Source organism: Oryctolagus cuniculus, chromosome 7 (genome assembly GCF_051225735.1).
Source record: "Oryctolagus cuniculus isolate XC-2025 breed Fujian yellow rabbit chromosome 7, ASM5122573v1, whole genome shotgun sequence".
Lineage (NCBI taxonomy): Eukaryota > Metazoa > Chordata > Mammalia > Lagomorpha > Leporidae > Oryctolagus > Oryctolagus cuniculus.
This window is the reverse complement of record NC_142873.1, coordinates 27,387,556-27,404,408: the sequence shown is the minus strand read 5'-3', so window position 1 is coordinate 27,404,408 and position 16,853 is coordinate 27,387,556. Positions and strand designations below refer to the sequence as shown.

General features: G+C 39.6%; 1 protein-coding gene across 47 annotated transcripts in view; it reads left to right on the top strand.

The window, feature by feature from the left end:
• PRRC2C (proline rich coiled-coil 2C) overlaps positions 1 to 16,853 on the top strand; it is a 107,524-nt gene that overhangs the window by 83,969 nt on the left and 6,702 nt on the right. For 23 of the 47 annotated variants that reach the window (XM_089299567.1, XM_051858365.3, XM_070077365.2 and 20 more), the window contains 6 exons: positions 6,039 to 6,240; positions 9,671 to 9,874; positions 10,844 to 10,956; positions 11,648 to 11,784; positions 15,545 to 15,776; positions 16,010 to 16,132. In XM_089299567.1, coding sequence (XP_089155693.1) covers positions 6,039 to 6,240; positions 9,671 to 9,874; positions 10,844 to 10,956; positions 11,648 to 11,784; positions 15,545 to 15,776; positions 16,010 to 16,132 — 1,011 coding nt within the window. The remainder of the gene's footprint in view (positions 1 to 6,038; positions 6,241 to 9,670; positions 9,875 to 10,843; positions 10,957 to 11,647; positions 11,785 to 15,544; positions 15,777 to 16,009; positions 16,133 to 16,853) is intronic. The other 24 variants (XM_089299572.1, XM_089299570.1, XM_070077361.2 and 21 more) reach the window with 2 other exon arrangements.

Here is a 16,853-nt window from a genome sequence, read left to right as displayed (position 1 = left end):
ATCTTAACTACTTACTTCTATGTGGTCAGCAACAATACTAAGATGAGGAAATAGTAATATTACATTATACCTTAGCTTGTAAGAAGCACTTAGCAGTAACTTGATATCCTTAGATTTAAAGTGAGACCTCTTACATTTGTGATTTTTGTCTTAAAAGTACAATATATATATATATATTCTGTATTTGTTCTGAATGTCTCTTAAAGATCCTTAATTTCTGTATATATTAGTTATAATACCAACTTGGTATTATTTGTTAGTCCTATCCTAGCTATTAGTAATGATAAGAAAGTTGGGTTTTTTTTTCCCTTTCTTTAAATCGGGTATGAATTGAATGAATGCAATATAGTGATTATTTTATAAGAATGTGGTTGATTAACACAAGTATACTTTATATGCAAAATCAATAAATTTTTAATTTTTTTCAATAATATATTTAAAAATTTATTGATTAATTTGAAAGGCAGAGATAGAAAGAGATTGATATTCTATCCACTGATTCACTCTCCAGATGGCTGCAATAGCCAGGGCTGGGCCAGACCAAAGCCAGGAGCCAGCAGCTTCTTCCAGGTCTCCCATGTATGTGCAGGGGCCCAAATAGTTGGGCTATCTCTGCTGCTTTCCCCTGGCACATTAGCAGGGAGCTAGATTGGAAGTGAGGCAGCAGGAACTTTAACTGGTGCCCATTTGGGATGCTGGTGCTGCAGGCGGAGGCTTAACCTGTGCCACAGCATCAGCTCCACAATAATTTTTTAATAAGGAAGCAAAGGTTTTTTTAGTACTTTTTTTATGTTTTCCTTATATTAGTGCAAGTTGAGTTATTTGAGGGTATTTTAAATCAATTGTGAACCTCAAGATTAGTCTAGTTAATAAAAAGTAGAAACATGGAATTAGGTGAGAATTTTGTTTAACTGCATTTATTGATTTCATTGGTGCTCTATTCGGAATCTAGGCAAAAACAGTACTTGACCACTGTTACAGCAGGGACTCCTAAGGTTTCACTGGTTTATGATGAATCTCTTTGGCAGTGTTCAGGAGTGTAGATGAGGGAAAATTGAGTTGTTCCATTTTGCGGCCAAAGTTCACTTTTGGACTCTTTGCAGTTGAGTACCCAGCCTCCTGATCACTTCTCCATGTTCCTCCTCACCTTCTTTATAAGAGACTTCATAAATACACCTTTGAGATTATTTAATTTTTTTATTTGAAAGGCAGATTTACAGAGAAAGAGATCTTCCATACCCAGTTCCACTCCTCAAATGGCTGTAAATGGCCAGGGCTGTTCCAAATTGGAGCCAGGAGCTTCATCCAGGTCTCCTATATGGGTAACAGAGGCCCAAGCACTTGGACCATCTTCAACTGCTTTTCCCAGGTCATTAGTATGGGACTGAATTGGAAATCAAGCAACCAGTACTAAAACCACACCCATATAGGATGCTGACGTTGTAAGCAGCTATTTAACCAGCTATGCCACAATGCCAGCTCCAAGATTATATAATTTTTTAAAAATATTTATTTATTTATTTGAAAGTCAGAGTTAACACAGAGATAGGAGAGAGAAATAGAGGTCTTTCATCTGTTGGCTCATTCCCCAATTGGCTGCAATGGACGGAGATGCCCTGATCCGAAGCCAGGAACCAGGAGCTTCTTCCGGGTCTCCCACGCAGATGCAGGGGCCCAAGGACTTCGGTCACTCTCATCTGCTCTCCCAGGCCACAGCAGAGAGCTGGATCAGAAGTGGAGCTGCCGGAACACAAACCAGCACCCATATGGGATGCCGGCACTGCAAGCAGCAGCTTTACCCACTACACCACAGCACTGGCCCCAAGATTATATAATTTTATAAGACAAAATCCTCTTCTCTGTGTCAATTCTGTCTTTACCCAGTCGTTACTGTGCATTGCCAATTCCTGTTTGGCCTTTGCTGTTATTTTTCCAATTGAATGACTCTCAATCTGTGTTCTTTACTTTGTCTTATGATTTATATGGTTTTCATCATTATACTGTTAAAACAATAATCAGATTTCATATAAGCATTTGAATGTCATCTTTAATTATTTTCAAGCCACTTGTTAATTCAATGGAATACTGGCTCATTGTTGCCTTTAACTTATTTTTAACACTTAGAAAGTATAATGGGGGCCAAAGATGTGGAGCAGCAGTTTAAAACCCTGACTTGAAGTGCCGACATCCCATATGGGTGCCAGTTCAAGTCCTGGTTGCTCCACTTCTAAACCAGCTCCCTGCTAATGCGCCTGGGAAAGCGGTAGAAGATGGCCCAAGTCCTTGGGCCCCTGCACCCACATGGGAGACCCAGAACAAGCTCCTGGTTCCTGGCTTCAGATAGGCTCAGCTGCGGCCATTGTGGCTATTTGGGGAGTGAACCAGTAGATGGAAGACCTATCTCTCTCTCTGTCTCTACCTCTCTGTAACTCTGTCTTTTTTTATAATATATATATAAAATAAATATAAATAAATCTTTTTTTAAAAAAAGATAAGATGTACATTTAGAATTCATATAAATTTAAATTGCCTTTGCTTAAATCTTTCTAGAGTATTCTGACACCTGTCTTCCTTTAGTGATAGATGAAGAATGGACAGTTTCTCCTGTCTTTGACATTATATTTGCCAATTGAAAAAATGAGCATAGTTATAGAATTGGAATTTTTAGCTTCCTTGAATTCCCATAAATATTTTTCTTGCTGCTTAACAAATCAAATTAAGTCAATTATTTATGCCCTATATATTGTACAAAATTAAGTACAACAGTTTATATGCTTGCAACACATGTAAACTAATACAGTAGATATTGCACTCTAAAACTGCTGTAAGCCACAAAATTTCAGGTGTACAAGTAAATTTTATTATTGCCAACTTTTTCTTTTTCTTTCTGTTTTTAAGATTCACTTATTTATTTGAGTGAAAGAGTTGCAGAGAGAGGGAGATTGGCCTGAGCTGAGCCAGTCCAAAGCTGGGAGCCAGGAACTTCTTACATGTCTCCTACATGGTTGTCAGGAGCCCAAGTACTTGGGTCATCTTCTGCATTTCCAGGCCATTACCAGGGAGCTGGATTGGAAGTGGAGCAGCCAGGACTTAAACTGGTACCCATATGGGATGCTGGTGGTACAGGCAGAGGCTTAACTTACTATACACAGCATAGGCCCCAAAGTTTCCTCCAAGGTTTTATTTTAAAATAAAATAAAATACATGTGATGTCAATGTTATTATGTTTTTATTGTGTTATAATGTCTATTTTTAAAGGAATTCAGAGTAAAATATGTACTATTTAAAAGTTAAAACTTTAAAACTTAAAGAACCCATAAATTTCCTAACAATGATGTTAAAAATACTACCTCTCAGGGCCATTGCTGTGGCTCAGTAAGTTAAGCTGCCACCTGCAGCACCAGCATCCCATATAGGCTCCAGTTTATATTGCAGCTGCTCCACTTCTAATTCAGCTAACACACCTGGGAAAGCAACAGATGATTGCCCAAGTGTTTGGGTACCTGTACCCATGTGAGAGACCAGGATGAGGCTCCTGGCGCCTGTCTTTTGTGGCCATTTGGGGAGTGCACACCAGCAGTTGGAAGATCTCTCTCTGTGTCTCTTCTTCTCTCTTTAACTGCCTTTCAGGTAATCAGATCTAAAATAAATAAATACACACACACACACACACACACACATACATACACAAAACCTCTTAAAAGTAACCTCACGTAAGACATAACCTCTGCTGGCTCACTCCCCAGATGGCCGCAACTGCCAGGTCTGGGCCAGGCTAAAGCCAAGAGCCAGAAACTACAACTTGTCCCACATGGGTGACAGAGGCCCAAGCACTTGGTCCATCTTCTGCTGCCTTCCCAGGCATATTAGCAGAAAACTGAGTTGGAATCAGCAGCCAGTATGAAATGATAACATCACAAAAAGCAGCTTCATGCACTTCACCAAAATGCCAGCCCCCATAACTTGATCTTGTTAGATATCTTGAATTTGCCTCTTAGCCCATTATTCTGACTAGTAATGCCAAAAACATCAATGAATTTATCTGTTCCTTTCTTTTTAAAGTAGCTTCAGAATATTTAAGTATCTAATCTGTGCTGTTTACTGCAGTGTCCATTCATTATATGTATTGAGCCCCTGAAATGTGGCTAGTCCAAATAGAGGTGTGTTGTTAAGTGTAAAATAAAATAAAGGCTGTATCCAAACTTTTGACCAACTTAAATCATTTTAAATTTTAATTTAATTAAAATATATAAAAGGTCTCAATTTTACATTGATTTGTTTTAATTATAATATAGATTTGTTGGACTGAATAAGGTGTTATTTTAAGATTCATTTAATTTATTTGAGAATGTGACATTGAGAGGGAGAGAACTTTAATCTGCTGGCTCACTACCCAGATGGCCTCAACAGCCAGAGCTGGGTCCAGGCCAAAGCCAACAGCTGGAGTTCCATCCTGCTCTCCCACATAGGTGGCAGGGGGCCCAAATAATTGAGCCGTCTTCCTCTGCTTTCCCGGGTGCATTAGCAGGGAACAAGATTGAAAGCACAACAGTGGGAACTCGAACCAGCACTCTGATTTGGGATGCCGGCATTGCAGCTGGCAGCCTAACCCTCTGCGCCACAACGCTGGCCCCTGTTACCAAAATTAACATTGCCTCTTTTTATTTTTTAAAGTATGACTACTAGAAAATTTAAAGTTACATATGCAGCTTATATTTGTACACATGCTGAACATTGCTCAGTAGTACTGCTCTACATAGATTGAAATAAGACATGCTTCTTTTAAGAATCTGCCAGACTATAGCTAAAACCAGAAACCACAGCTGTAGCCAGTACCTAAAATTCTGGATGTGAAATAAGAAGTGTTTCTGTTGCACCCAGACCTAAAATATCTGGTTACGTTGCCTCTTAGAACACAGGGCATGAAAACAGCCACCAAAACCTGGCCTGCCACCTGCCATTTCAAAAGTGTTTTTTTGTTTTAAGATTTATTTATTTGAAAGTCAGAGTTACACAGAGAGAAGGAGAGGCAGAAAGAGAGAGAGGTCTTCCACCCACTAGTTCACTCCACAGTTGGCTGCAATGGCCGGAGCTGCACCAGTCTGAAGCCAGAAGCTTCTTCTAGGTCTTCCCACGCAGGTTTAAGGGCTCAAGAACTTGGGCCATCTTCTGCTGCTTTCCCAGGCCTGAGCAGAGAACTGGATTGGAAGTGGAGCGGCTGGGACTTGAACTAGTGCCCATATGGGCACTGCAGGCGGCAGCTTTGCTCACTATACACCACAGCGCGGCCCCAAGAAGTATTTTCTTAAAGAGAAAGAATGGAGGGAGTGAGAATTCCTGAAGATCTTTCCTACTAGAGGCAGAGCTTTCCATTATTCCTTATGGGGCATGGTATTTCCTTCTCTTATTTTCTGCTTGGGGAAGGGGATTATGATTCAACAGTACAGGAGCTGTGATGTTTAGTTCACTAACCAGATTTTCAGTGCCATCAGCAGTTCAACAAATTCTCTGCAGAAACAAAATTAAATCCCCACTGCCTTTCAGTTTGTATAAAGGAGCACGTAAAAGATTTGAAAGTCCTAGGTTCTTTTTATATATATGTAAAGGTTTATTTATTTGAATGGTAGAGTTACAGAGAAGCAGAGAGAATCTTCAGCCTGCTGGTTCACTCCACAAATGGCCACAATGGCCAGAGCTGGGTACATCCAAAGCCAGGAGCTTCCTCTGGGTCTCTCCCATGCAGGTTTCAGGAATCCAGGCACTTGAGGCATCTTCTGCTGCTTTCCCAGTACATAGCAGAGAGCTGAATCAGAAGTGGAGCGGCCAGAACTCGAACCAGCACCCATATGGGATGCCTACACTGCAGGCATTACCCACTATACCACATCGCCCTCCCTGTCTTGTTCTTTATGGTTTTGAAAGATTATATTTGGAATTTATATAGTCACACACATTTGTTTGTGTCTGTGTGTGTTTGTGTATAGTCTGTATTGACTGCATTTTTCTTTTTGTTTCATCAAATGTCCATTTTATTGTAGATGGAATCTGCGCGCAAGGCATGGGAGAATTCTCCAAACGTAAGGGAAAAAGGATCTCCAGTAACTTCCACAGCACCTCCAATTGCAAGTGGAGTGAGCAGCAGTGCCAGTGGACCAAGCACTGCCAATTACAATTCGTTCTCAAGTGCATCAATGGCTCAGATTCCTGTCGCTTCAGTCACTCCTACAACATCATTATCAGGTAGAACTTTTTTGTACCTTTCCTTTAAATATCTTAAATTATTTAAAATTTGTTGTGATCTTCTGTTCACTACCCCTACCTCAGAGTATTAAGTAGGGGTCTGTGTTGTTGCATAGTGGGATAAGCTGCCAACTCTGCTGCCAGTATTACAGATGCATATAAGTACCAGTTCAAGTTCTGGCTGCTCCACTTCCAATCCACTCCCTAATTTGAACCTTGGAAGGTAGGGGAAGCTGACCCAAGTGCCTGGGCCCTTGCCAACCATGTGGAAGGACCTAGATAAAACTCCTGACTCCTAGCTTTGGGCCTGGCCTAGCCCCAGCTATCAGGGCCATTTAGGGGGTGAACCAGCAGATGGAAGATAACATTTGTTTCTCTCTCTCTCTCGCACTTTCAAATAAAATTTTTAAAAGCAGAGTTGTTATTTATGAAGATTTAAGATTTTGCATGAGGTACTTACAAGCTATTTTTTAAAGATTCTTGCAAATGTTACTCCTTCTCTCCTCTGCAGTTTCCCAGTTGTGGCTTGCCAAACACTTACCTACTAATGGCTACTAAAACAGATTTTGCTGGATCTCTCTCCTAACCCCTACCACAAATTATAGATACTATAGAGTAATTGGTTAAAGTTATTTTCCTCAAAGTTTTTCTGTGACGTTTACATCTTGATTGCTGTTTTTCTTATCAGCTCAGAAATTACACAGATACTTTTTCTTAAAGTTTCACTGAAGTGTAATCTTTCATTGAATAACTTCATTTGAACCTTCACAGTTCTAAAAGAGTCACAGGAGTTTCTAAAATGCTTGATTGTCAGAGTGTCCCTTTATCACATTTGTGCTTAAGTTTCTCCAATTGAAAACACAAATTTCATTGCAAGGTTGCCCAGTAGTCTGTTTCTTTTTTTTATTTTTATTTATTTATTTATTTAATTTTTTGACAGGCAGAGTGGACAGTGAGAGAGAGAGACAGAGACAAAGGACTTTCTTTTGCCGTTGGTTCACCCTCCAATGGCCGGCGTGCTGCGGCCAGCACACCACGCTGATCCGATGGCAGGAGCCAGGTACTTATCCTGGTCTCCCATGGGGTGCAGGGCCCAAGCACTTGGGCCATCCTCCACTGCACTCCCTGGCCACAGCAGAGAGCTGGCCTGGAAGAGGGGCAACCGGGACAGAATCCGGCGCCCCGACCAGGACTAGAACCCGGTGTGCCGGCGCTGCAAGGCGGAGGATTAGCCTAGTGAGCCGCTGTGCCGGCCCCACTAGTCTGTTTCTAAAACAGAGGTGACTTCTTTCCCAGTGGATTTAGTGTGTCCAGTAGTATAGAATTAACTTTGGCTGATTCTCATTTAATGACTAGTTTTGTTTTTCAGCATTTTGGCCTGTTGTGCTATTCTTAAATACCAGGAAAAACAATAGTTTTGAGGTTGTCCTGCAGTTATTTTATATTATCTGGAATGAAAAGTATGCATGAAGGCCAGCGCCGCAGCTCACTAGGCTAATCCTCCGCCTTGTGGTGCTGGCACAACGGGTTCTAGTCCTGGTCGGGGCGCTGGATTCTGTCCCAGTTGCCCCTCTTCCAGGCCAGCTCTCTGCTGTGGCCTGGGAGTGCAGTGGAGGATGGCCCAAGTACTTGGGCCCTGCACCCACATGGGAGACCAGGAGAAGTACCTGGCTCCTGCCATCGGATCAGCGCAGTGCGCCTGCCGCGGCGGCCATTGAAGGGTGCACCAACGGCAAAGGAAGACCTTTCTCTCTGTCTCTCTCCCTGTCCACTCTGCCTGTCAAAAATAAAAAATAAAAAAGAAAAGTATGCATGAAGATATGAAGTATGCAGTTTATATACTGCATTATAATTTCAAATCATTTTTCCAGCTATATCTGTTCCTTCTTTAAAACTCTTCCAAGCATTTTCCTGTTCCATTTGCCAAAGACTCTCCACTTATGCTCACTAGACTAGCTTAGGTCCCAGTCTACTTTAGTGGGAATTAAATTTAATGGGTATAAAGGAACATAAGGAATTGGAGGATAAATATTCAGAAATGCAGGGACTAGAAAAATTCCTAGCTCGCTCTTTGAAAACCAACCACTACTTTTTCCAAGTCTAGATTTCTCCCCTTTCCCTTGACTAGGATTTTTTTTTTAAGCTAACACATAAAACATTGTACATTTTCATGGTATAGCATGTGAAATTACTATACATTTGTACACTGCAGACTGTCCAGTCAGGCTATGCATGTATGGGTCTTCAACTATTAACATTTCTTTATGGTGAAAACATTCAAAATCCTTTCCTCTAGTTTGTTGGTTTTTGACAAGGGCCTGCTTGCCCATTTATCCTGCTAATAGAGACCTACCTGGTAGAACAGATGCATCTGAATCTTGGTCCATGCTTAGGTAGAACATTATGTGAGGTCTGAAGAAAATAAAAGCTGTATACCAGTATTGTTACTTTGCTCCAATCTTATAGTCATTACAGCTCACTTTTCAACAGAACTAACTGACCTTTGAAGATCTAAGCTTTGGTAATTTCACTAATTTATTAAGTAATTTGTTTCGTTCGTTTTTGAGATACTACTATATGCCAGTTTTTAAATGCAGGGTAAAATCAAACCTTAGAAGTATGACTTTTTAGGAACAATGGTCCTTGAAACCCACTTAAATTTGTAATTATTCCTTAGGTGCAGCTCTTTGTCCTTCTATGTCCTTAGGTCTGTGTCTGGTTATAAATGAATGAAGCTCTTGATTTTTCCTCTTTGTGATGATTAAATAATAGTTTGAGGATAAATGGTGACAGCCATGTAGGCTCTCATATTCCTTATTTTAATGTGTTTCTGTGTTTCTTCTTCATTTTGATATTATTTATACTTTCCATACTTTTTTTATATCATGTTTGCTTTTGGTAAGTGTTCCTTCCTTCTGTAAAAGCCACTTCATGTCTCCTTTTGGCTTTAGGTAGTGTAAGAGTTAGAGACTTCCATCAGTATTCTGGCAGATTCATTCCAGAAAGAGGTAGACAAGTGCACACGCATTCTCTGGCACAGGTACCAAAGTGCTCATATGCTCAAGTCCCTTATGTAAAATGGTATATTTGCATATAACCTATGCAAATCCTGTATACTTTAATAAGTACCACTGGATTATTTATAATATCTAATACAACAAAAAAAGCCATGGAAATAGTTGTTACACTATAATTTAGGGAACAAAGGCAAGAAAGAGTGTACATACTCCGTATAGTTATATAATTCCCCCCCCCCCCCCAGTGTTATCATGGTTGGTTGAATCCCCAGATATAGGTGATACATTTGGAGGAACAGCTAGCTATACATGAGGAATATAAACATTAATTTTCTGACTTCTTTGGTACTGTGAACAGCCTTGGCACTTATAAATATATTTTCTCCTTATTTTATTCTTCCCCCCAAATATAGGAGCTGGTACATATACTACCTCTTCTTTGAGTACAAAATCTACAACCACTTCGGATCCTCCTAATATTTGTAAAGTGAAGCCCCAACAATTACAAACAAGTAGCCTGCCTTCTGCAAGTCATTTTTCACAACTTAGCTGTATGCCTTCCCTTATTGCCCAGCAGCAACAGAGTCCACAGGTTTATGTGTCTCAGTCTGCAGCAGGTAATATTGCTGTGTTGAATTTAGTTTTGTAAATGAAGACATTTTAAAATGCTTGTTTATTTTCTCAACCCTTTCTAGTTTTAAATATTGTGATGTTCTTTGCAAATATGTATATCTCCATATAGAATAGAATGCTATCTCTCCTTAACAAGAATTATTCCAGCAGTTGTTTCTTACATATAAGATGATATAGTTTCTAATAATTTGCAGGATAATTTATACATTTGACATTATTCCAGTCAAAATACAAAATTTTTATTATCTGAAGTTTGACGGTTAATAATGCCAGGTGTTGGGTGGATTATCACATGTCACAGTGAAACATTTGGAACATACTCAAAATCACTTAAATTCAATATTAGATAATAATGAGGCTATTTTTTACCTTTCATAGAAAGATTGATCATACCTGGCATGTTAATATCAGCTCTTAAAGTACATTGTTGTATATGAGTAAATTGGATGTAACAGTTTCATAACTAGGAAACTTACTATACAGATATATTGAACCCTATTAAGAGTTGTATGGTTAAGTATGTTCATAGCAGTAACAAAAATGATGTGAGAATTTCTGCAGAATATACCACCATATGGAAAAAACAGGTCACAATAGTATATATAATATATTCAGGGCATTAATCACTACACCAATTACTCGCAATTCTTTTGAAATGTTTTCCCATATTCTGGTAGGCATTTGGAGGAAATTTGCTCTTTCAGTGGGTAGGTTCATTTTTAATTATAGCAGTATGTGATATGTTATACCCGTTGACAGTGAGAGTGTATTTTTTCCTACCCTCAAAAGTACTAGTGTTACATTGTATTAACTCACATATTATGTCTAGTTTTCTCATGGCTTATATTAAATTTCAGAGGGCCCAGTTAATTTGAAATATACTACAAAACTTGGTATTTATTTATTATCTTGAATTCTGAATTTTTCTGCTTGTTTTTTCTAATGGCATATAGCTCAAATACCAGCTTTCTATATGGACACGAGTCATTTATTTAGTACCCAGCATGCCCGATTGGCTCCACCATCCTTGGCTCAGCAGCAAGGCTTCCAACCAGGTCTTTCTCAGGTAATTACCAGATTCCTTCCATCTGTATTTGTTTCTTGGCATTTTTATGGTTGTAATACTTATCTTGTACTACAAGTAATAGACTCTGAAGTTATAATCTATCCATGATTGCCTTGAATACTATTAGTGAAATTTTAAAACTTTCCATAGCTTAAAGGTTAACAATATAGACGTAAGTCATGGGTAAAAAAGAAAATTTACATGTTTTTATTTATTTTTGTTTTAAAAGTATTCATGGTATTGATCATAATTATTCTTCGTCTCAAACATTTTTTTTAGATTTATTTCATTTATTTGAAAGTTACAGAGAAAGGTAGAGACATAGAGAGAAAGAGGTCTTCCATCTGTTGGTTCACTCCCCAAATGGCTGCAACAGCCGGAGCCGAGCCAATCTGAAGCCAGAAAAGCCAGGAGCTTCTTCCATGTCTCCCCCTTGGGTGCAGGGGCCAAAGAGCTTGGGCCATCCCCCTACTGTTTTTTCACATTAGCAGGGAGTTGGGTTGAAAGTGGAGCAGCCAGGTCTCAAACCAGAACCTTTATGGGATGCTGGTGCTCAGGTCGGGGCCTTAACCCACTGCACCACAGCACCGGCCCCTCAGATTTTTATTTTGAGTGTTGTGATTTCCTTGTCTGATGTTTATATGTTTATATATTCATTTACATGAATAAGTTGTTTTGCATTTCATTGCAGCCAACTTCAGTTCAGCAGATTCCAATTCCTATTTATGCACCACTGCAAGGGCAGCATCAGGCCCAGCTGAGTTTGGGGGCTGGACCTGCTGTTACCCAGGCTCAGGAGTTATTTACTTCTTCACTTCAACCATATAGGTAACTGCTTTAAAAATTATGTTTGTAATACTGAAAACAATGTAATTGTTGATCTTCCTTCCCATAATCCCTATTGCTCCTTCCTTGTCCCCAAAACCTAGAATGACTGTTGTGAAATACATTAAATAAATAACCATGTTGATTATATGTCATGAACCTCAGCCTCTAGTAATTTCAACCAGATTTTTTTTTTTTTAAATATAATATTAACCTACTTTTTGTTACTTAAACTAAAATACCTGATAGAAGTTTCTTTGGGAAAGCAAAGATTTTTTTTTTTTAGGCTCACAGTTTGGAGATGACAGGATTAGGTGGCCCAGCATTTGATGGAGCCTGGTCATAGCTAGTGTAGAGGCAGGATGACATGATAGGCCAGCCAAACAAACCTCTTGTGACAAACCTCTTGTGAGAACTGCTCTCCAAGGACACACTTCCAGTGACCCAAAGACTTCCTAGTGTGATAATCATAGTAACAAGTATTCTGTACAGCGCAGAAAAAAAGTATCTTCTCTGTAGATTCATTAAGACATGGTCTGAGTTATTTTTGTAATCAGGGAAATAATGAAAAGTGATCTTTATTGAACTTTCCTTAAGGAAGCTGTTCCACCCTTCATATACATTAACTCATTTAATTTAGTCTTCACACAACCACATAAGTATATATGACATCAAAACTCAGAGAAGTTGAATATTTTACCTAAGGTTACAGTATAAATAAATGGCAGAGCTCAAGTGTATCTGATCTCCAGCTTAATAAGGGTGAACAAGTAGAGGAAGAGCCACGTGTTGAAGGCAGTACATCATGACATAGGTATTATTCTTCCTCATGATAATAGCCCTAAATCTTCACGAAGAAAAATAAATTGTGTTCAGTACATTTAGTGTAGGAAGGTTGCAAAGGTATGCATTTGCTTTTGGGAATATGTTATTTTTCATTTTCAGAAGTGGTTCAGATAAAAATTTAAGGTTATTGTATTTATTTGGAAGACAGTGAGAGAGAGCTTCCATCTTCTGGGTCATTTCCCAAATATAGCAATGACCAGGCCAAAGACAGAAGACAGGAATTCCATCTGGGTCTCCCACTTCAGGATAATCTTCAACATTGTGTTAAAAATAAAATATTAATTTCTAATCTTGGAAAAACAAAGATTTATTCTCAGAAGCCAGTATCCTTTTAATTACTATGTCTGCTTGAAAGAAACACTGTTGAAAAGTTTGCATCCACTTTCCAGCTCTGTGAAAAGAGTGCAGTGCTGAATTAGTATTTTCTTTCATGGGCATGGGAGATGGAATAGCAGCAGTGCACTGATATTCTACATTTGTCATCCCCTTTTATGAAAGATACACTTTTTAAGATCAGACCTGTTCAATAGAAGTATATGTAAGACATATGTTTTGTGCCTAGTGGCTACAGTACAGAGGTACTTCACGAAAAATGAAACAAAAATTGTTAACAGTGCAAAAAAAATTTTGCAGTCATGTCTTCAAAAAGTTCATGGAAAATGTATTATGAAAAAAATATGCACGGATTTCTTCTTCCTTTTCTCTTTTTTTAACCAGTGACAGAGATCTATCTGCTGGTTCATTCCCCAAATGGTCACAGCAACCAGGGCTGGGCCAGACTGAAACAGGAGCTTCTTCCACGTCTCCCATATGGGTGCAAAGACCCAAGCACTTGGGCCATCTTCCTCTGCTTTCTCAGGCACATTAGCAGAGACCTGGATTAGAAGTGGAGCAGCTGGGACTAAAATTGGTGCCCATGTAGGATGTTAGCATCGCAAAGGCTGAGGCTCTACTCATTATGCCACAATACCAACCCCTTTCCACAAACTTAAGAAGTAACTTCATATGGGAAGGAATGGATAAAAATTTTTAAGGGGCCCCTGCTCTCCCCACGTGGGAGAGCCTGAAGAAGCTCCTGGCTTCTGGCTTCAGAATGGCCTAAATCCAGCCATTGGGGCCATTTAGGGAGTGAAACAGAGGATCACAGATTGATCTCTATGTAAACTCTATTTTCAAATAATGAATTAATAAAAAATTTTGAAAGCACTTCTATCTTTGTAACTTAGCACAGTGTCTGTTAATGGAGAATCTTCTATATTGATTTCTATAAAGGCCTTGTAGTTTATAGCAGTATGCATCAGTGTTTCCCATTCTACATTTGAAACAAATTATGAGTAGATACCATGAAGAGTCCTGGGGATCCTAGACCACTTCTCAGGTTTAATGACTTGTTCCCGCCACCAGGCCAGTTTTAACAAGGCATCATATTTTTATTCATAAAATTATCTTTAATCCACTATTGTGATTCTTTATTTTTCTTTACTTATAAAACAGAAAAGCTGAAATGTCTCATTCACTGGTTCACTTCCAAATGGTCACAATGTTCCAAACTGGGCCAAGCTAAAACCAGGAGCTGGAAATTCGATCCGAGTCTCCCATATGCAGAGATCTAGGTACTCCAGCCATAACCTGCTGCCTCCCAAGGTGCATGTTAGCAGGAAGCTGGAATCATGAACAGAGTTGGGACTTGAACCCAGGCACTCTGGTATGGGATATAAGCTTCCCAAGCATCATCTCTCTCTCTCTCTCTCTCTCTTTTTTTTTTTTTTTAAGATTTATTTATTTGAAAGAATTATAGAGAGGCAGAGAGAGAGGTCTTCCATCCACTGGTTCATTCCCCCAAATGGCCAAAACAGTCAGAGCTGAGCCAGTTTGAAGCCAGGAGCTTCTTCCAGATCTACCACCTTGGTGCAGGGGCCCAAGGACTTGGGCCGTCTTCTGCTGCTTTCCCAGGCCACAGCAGAGAGCTGGATCGGAAGTGGAGCATCCTGTCAAACCAGTGCCCTATGGGATGCTGGCACTGCAGGTGGCAGCTTTACCCACTACACCACAATGCCACCTACCCCTTCCCCCACCCCCAGCATCATCTTAAGCACTGTGCCAATCACCTATCCCTAGTCACTTATCCCTTATCTTAGCAACTTGGAACGTACAGACCAGAGGCTTCCATCCCAAGACTGATGAGACAGCATGGTACTAGATTCCAGCATTGTATTTTCAAAACAAACAAACAACCTTTATGGCTAATGTTTTTTTTGTTTGTTTGTTTTTTGGTTTTTTTGACAGGCAGAGTTAGGGAGACAGAGAGAAAGGTCTTCCTTTTCCATTGGTTCACCCTCACCCCCAAATGGCTGCCGTGGCCGGCGCACTGCGCTAATCCGAAGCCAGGAGCCAGGTGCTTCCTCCTGGTCTCCCATGCCGGTGCAGGGACCAAGGACCTGGGCCATCCTCCACTGCCTTTCCAGGCGACAGCAGAGAGCTGGACTGGAAGAGGAGCAACTGGGACAGAATCCAGCACCCCAACCAGGACTAGAACCCGGGGTGCCGGCGCTGCAGACAGAGGATTAGCCAAGTGAGCTACGGCGCAGGCCCTTTTATGGCTAATCGGATGTGAAATAATACTCTGCTTTATTCCAGAGGTCTTGAGGCCATTTAAATGAAACACATATTTGCAGAGGGAAAAAAACATAACCAGTTTGTCAGGGAGCAAGGCTTTTCCCAGAATTTTTACATGTGGAACTTTGTCTTACACAGGGCTCTAAATCTTGAAGCAGTTGCAGTGTACAGACTATATTTTCTGTCTTTATTTCTGTGCTGACCAGACTCCTTTGTCATTTAGGATGCTTTTTCTGAGGATTCTCAGTTCCAGATAAAATGAACTTCTCATGCGATCTGCCTCCCTTTAATATTTCTGTAGATCTCAGCCTGCCTTCATGCAGAGCAGTCTGTCCCAGCCATCCGTGGTCCTTTCCGGTACTGCTATCCACAACTTCCCAGCTGTCCAACACCAGGAGCTTGCCAAAGCACAATCAAGTCTTGCTTTTCAACAGACTTCAAATACTCAGCCTATTCCTATATTGTATGAACATCAGCTGGGGCAGGCTTCAGGACTGGGCGGTTCCCAACTGATTGATACACATCTTCTCCAGGTAAGCCAAGGGCATGATCATTGTATGCCTATGCAGCAGATAATTTTGGCATTTTTTAAAGAAAAGATGATAAAAGACACAGTGAAAAGCAGAGATCTTTGTTTTTATCTGTACTAAAATTGGCTAAAGGTTAACTTTAAAATAATAGCTTCCCTGAGTTGGAAATTTTTTCAGTCTTTTACTATTTTTGTTTTTTTTGTTTTGTTTTGTTTTTGTTTCAAATTTTGTTCTAGGCTAGAGCAAATCTTACCCAGGCCTCAAATCTTTATTCTGGACAAGTACAACAGCCTGGTCAAACAAATTTTTATAACACTGCCCAGTCACCGAATGCTCTCCAGCAGGTAAACTATGGCATGGTAAATTTCCTCAATTTTCTTTATTATTATTTTTATTGCTTTTGTTGTTATTATTTGAGAATTTAAATAGAACCAAGATAGGAAGATGGAGGCGTGGTTTTCAAACTGTTTGCTGAGGATCCTGGGAATTCCATTGGGTCCACTGGGGATAGAAGAAGTTGCTTTAGTCCTATAGCACAAATCCTTTTACTGCCCAACCACACCCACACTTAATTTCATTTTGTTTTGTTTTTACATCCTCTCCTTTTTTAAAAACTAGATTTCTGTGTAATAGTTTAACAATGGATTTCTTGAACCTAAAAGTTTGAAAACCATTGTCCTAAATGCATACATTGTAGTTATATCACTGTGATAGGCAGTTTTTCTATTAGTGTTAGTGGTGAATGAAGATTCTCAAAACCATCAGACAAGTTTTACACATAGGATTATGTGCAGAGTATGACAGCATAAATGATGAACACCTTTAAGTGTGCTGGTATAATACTTTCCAATGAAAAATGCAGTTTAAAAAGCATATTCTCCAGCAATATCATTAATCAACTTTTTAAAAGTTGGTGGAGAGTTAGAGAAAAGCAAACCGTTACCCATTTTCTCGAGAGTAATTTTTCTTGCAATTTTACTACTTGTTGACATTCAGGTTGACTACGCCGCCTTTATATAAACTGAAAGCTTTTCTTGTCAAAACTCATTTTGACAAGACCTGATCGACATACCTATTTTG